Raw genomic sequence first — 2,645 nt, 5'->3', positions numbered from 1 at the left:
TTATTGGGGTGTCTGGCAGGCCCCGAGAGGTCAGCAGTTGAGGCCACGGGACCCGTGCCGAGAAACTGGGAGGGAAGGGCAGGGGACCCCGAAGTGCTCGAGGCCTCTCCTGGGAGCAGGAGCCCTGGGGGGCAGTGGGGTCTGCGTTCTGAGGAGCTATTAGGTCAAGGTCAGGTCAGCAGAGTGGACACATGGAAGACTCTGTCTTCGGTGTGGGCAGCCACCTAACCCAGGTCAGGACCTGACTGAGGGGGTGGGGAGGACCACGGTCACTGGGTGGGTCCTGAGCCCAGCTGGCCCCTGGGAAGACGGGCCCCGTCAGCAGCAGGACTTCTGGGCCGAGGCGGGCACGCAGCAGGCGGGCCTGCACACGGGGCGGCAGAGCAGGGACATGCACGAGGACGGTCTGCAGCAGGACGAGGAGCAGGGGCTGGGCTGGCAGCAGGAGGAGGGCCCGGAGCAGACAGGGGTGCAGCAGACGGGCTTGCAGCACACAGGGGTGCAACAGACTGGCTTGCAGCAGACAGGGGTGCAGCAGACAGGGGTGCAGCAGACGGGCTTGCAGCAGACAGGGGTGCAGCAGACGGGCTTACAACAGACAGGGGTGCAGCAGACGGGCTTGCAGCACACAGGGGTGCAGCAGACGGGCTTGCAGCACACAGAGGTGCAACAGACGGGCTGGCTGCAGTCTTCCTGGCAGGGGGAGGAGCTGCAGCAGGAGGGCTGGCAGCTAGACTGCTGGCAGCATGAAGAGCCTGAGCAGGGAGAGGCCTCACAGCAGACAGGGGTGCAGCAGACGGGCTTGCAACAGACAGGGGTGCAGCAGACGGGCTTGCAGCAGAGAGACACACAACAGTCTTCCTGGCAGGGGGAGGAGCTGCAGCAGGAGGGCTGGCAGGAGCTGGTGCAGGCTGGCTGGCAGGGGCTGGACCCGCAGCTCGCAGGGGTGCAGATGAAGGTCAGGCAGGAGGGGGCACAGCAGGGGGGGGCACAGCAGGAGGGGGCACAGCAGGGGGGCTCGCAGCAGCTCTCTGGGCAGTCGTCCACCTTCCAGGAGTCGGGGCAGGCGTTGCTGGAGCAGACGGACAGGGTGGATGCGGCCATGGTGGGGCGGTGGGGCTGGAGGATACTGTGAGTGTGAGTGTGAGTGTGTGTGTGAGTGTGTGTGTGAGGCGCTGGTTGTCTGTCAGCTTTTATACCCGCCGAGGTGTGCGTTGTCCAGCAAGAGGCTCCGTGAGACTTCCCCTTCCTCGTGGCTGTTTTGGCTGAGCCCTGGGAGTGCTTATTACCGCCGGTTTATGTACACGAGAGCGTCTGCTTGTAAAATTGCCTGTGGTGGTTGAGGACGGGGTTGGCCCCTGACTTTGTTTGGGTCTTTAAGCCAACAGCACGGGAACAACCTAGTGTCCTGCAGCCCCGGCCGGACAGCCTGCCCACCGCGTCCTGCTCTCGGCTCCGGTTTTGCGGGGCGAGTTGGGGGCTGGGGCGTGGGCAAAGGCTGCGAATCCCAGTCCCGGGAGCAGGCAGGACGCAGAGCCAGGACAGTGTGCGCGTCCGCTGCCGGCGCCCCCAACACGGAGAGCTGCGTGGCGGCGATCAGGGTTGAGCGGGAAGGCGGACACCATGTCTCAGCCCGGAATGACCGAGAAGGAACGTGGAGAGCTTCAGAGGAATGAGGACGCGCTCAGGATCCCGTGTTCCCCGCACGAGACTTCGGAAGGACGGATCAGGACCCGGAACGCTTCTCAGAGCAGAGGGGTGTGCGGACGTGGGGTTTCTGACCAAACGTGGGAGGAGGCGGACAGAAATCGGTGCACGTGTCGGCACACGGGCGTGCTCGCTCCCCCGACCTCAGCACCCTCGATGTCTCCGGAGAGGCTGGCATCGGCCCGCCGCTCAGCAAAGACGTGCGACCGGCTCTCCAGCGTTGGAGGGGGAGGGGCCGGACCACGGCCTCTGTGCCCCCGGTGAGAGGAAGGTACAGCCCTTCCCAGCTAGAGCTGTTCTGGAAAACTGCCGCCGAGCACCGCTGGTGGGAGCATCCCCAGACCAGCTGGTCCAGCAGAGTCAACGCCGGAACAAAGAGAAGGAAGATATAGAAAATAATCGAGAGAAAAAGAAAATCAGCCCAAAGCAGATTGCAGGTCCCGCCATCTCAGGGAGAGGCACGCGCCCGCTTGACCCGACAGCCAAGCCGCGGCTCCCGGTCCTCCCCGCCTCCCTCCACGGACAACGCACTTGGTGGCGCTGGGTGGGACCCCGAGTCCCGGCGGTCGCCCACGCACCGCCCCTAAGCCATGCAGAAGGTCCCTCGTGCTCCCCACCCTAGCAACACCTCCCTTTGCCCCAAACCCTTGTGGCCACCGACTCTCGGTCACTGCCCTTGTGGCTTTTCCAGAATGTTCTATAAAGACAGTGTGCAGCCTCTGGGGTCTGGCATCTTGCATATAGCAGAACCTGCTTGTGCTTCCAGGGCTGAGGGCCGGGCGGCCGTGCCCTCTCTTTCGTCCGATTTGCGTTCCGGGCCAGGCCGGGGCCATAGTTCGGCGATTCTGCCGCCGGGTGGAGGACGTTTCCGTCGCGTTCTGTTTTTTGGAGGGTTCCGAGCGAAGAAAGCGGCCGCAGCATCAAGTACCGGTCTTGCC

At 64.5% G+C, this 2,645-nt stretch overlaps 1 protein-coding gene across 1 annotated transcript; it reads right to left on the bottom strand.

Moving 5' to 3' along the window:
• On the bottom strand, positions 1–1,104 carry LOC123393186 (keratin-associated protein 10-2-like). Its single transcript, XM_045084355.1, has one exon. The coding sequence runs from the start codon at positions 1,102–1,104 to the stop codon at positions 319–321; it is 786 nt and encodes a 261-aa protein (XP_044940290.1). The 3' UTR covers positions 1–318.
• Positions 1,105–2,645: the final 1,541 nt, after the last annotated feature.

This window comes from Mustela putorius, unplaced genomic scaffold, assembly GCF_011764305.1.
Source record: "Mustela putorius furo isolate JIRA1106 unplaced genomic scaffold, ASM1176430v1.1 tig00000765_pilon_pilon_pilon, whole genome shotgun sequence".
Lineage (NCBI taxonomy): Eukaryota > Metazoa > Chordata > Mammalia > Carnivora > Mustelidae > Mustela > Mustela putorius.
The sequence above is the reverse complement of the archived record's forward strand: the minus strand, read 5'-3'. Positions and strand labels throughout refer to the sequence as shown.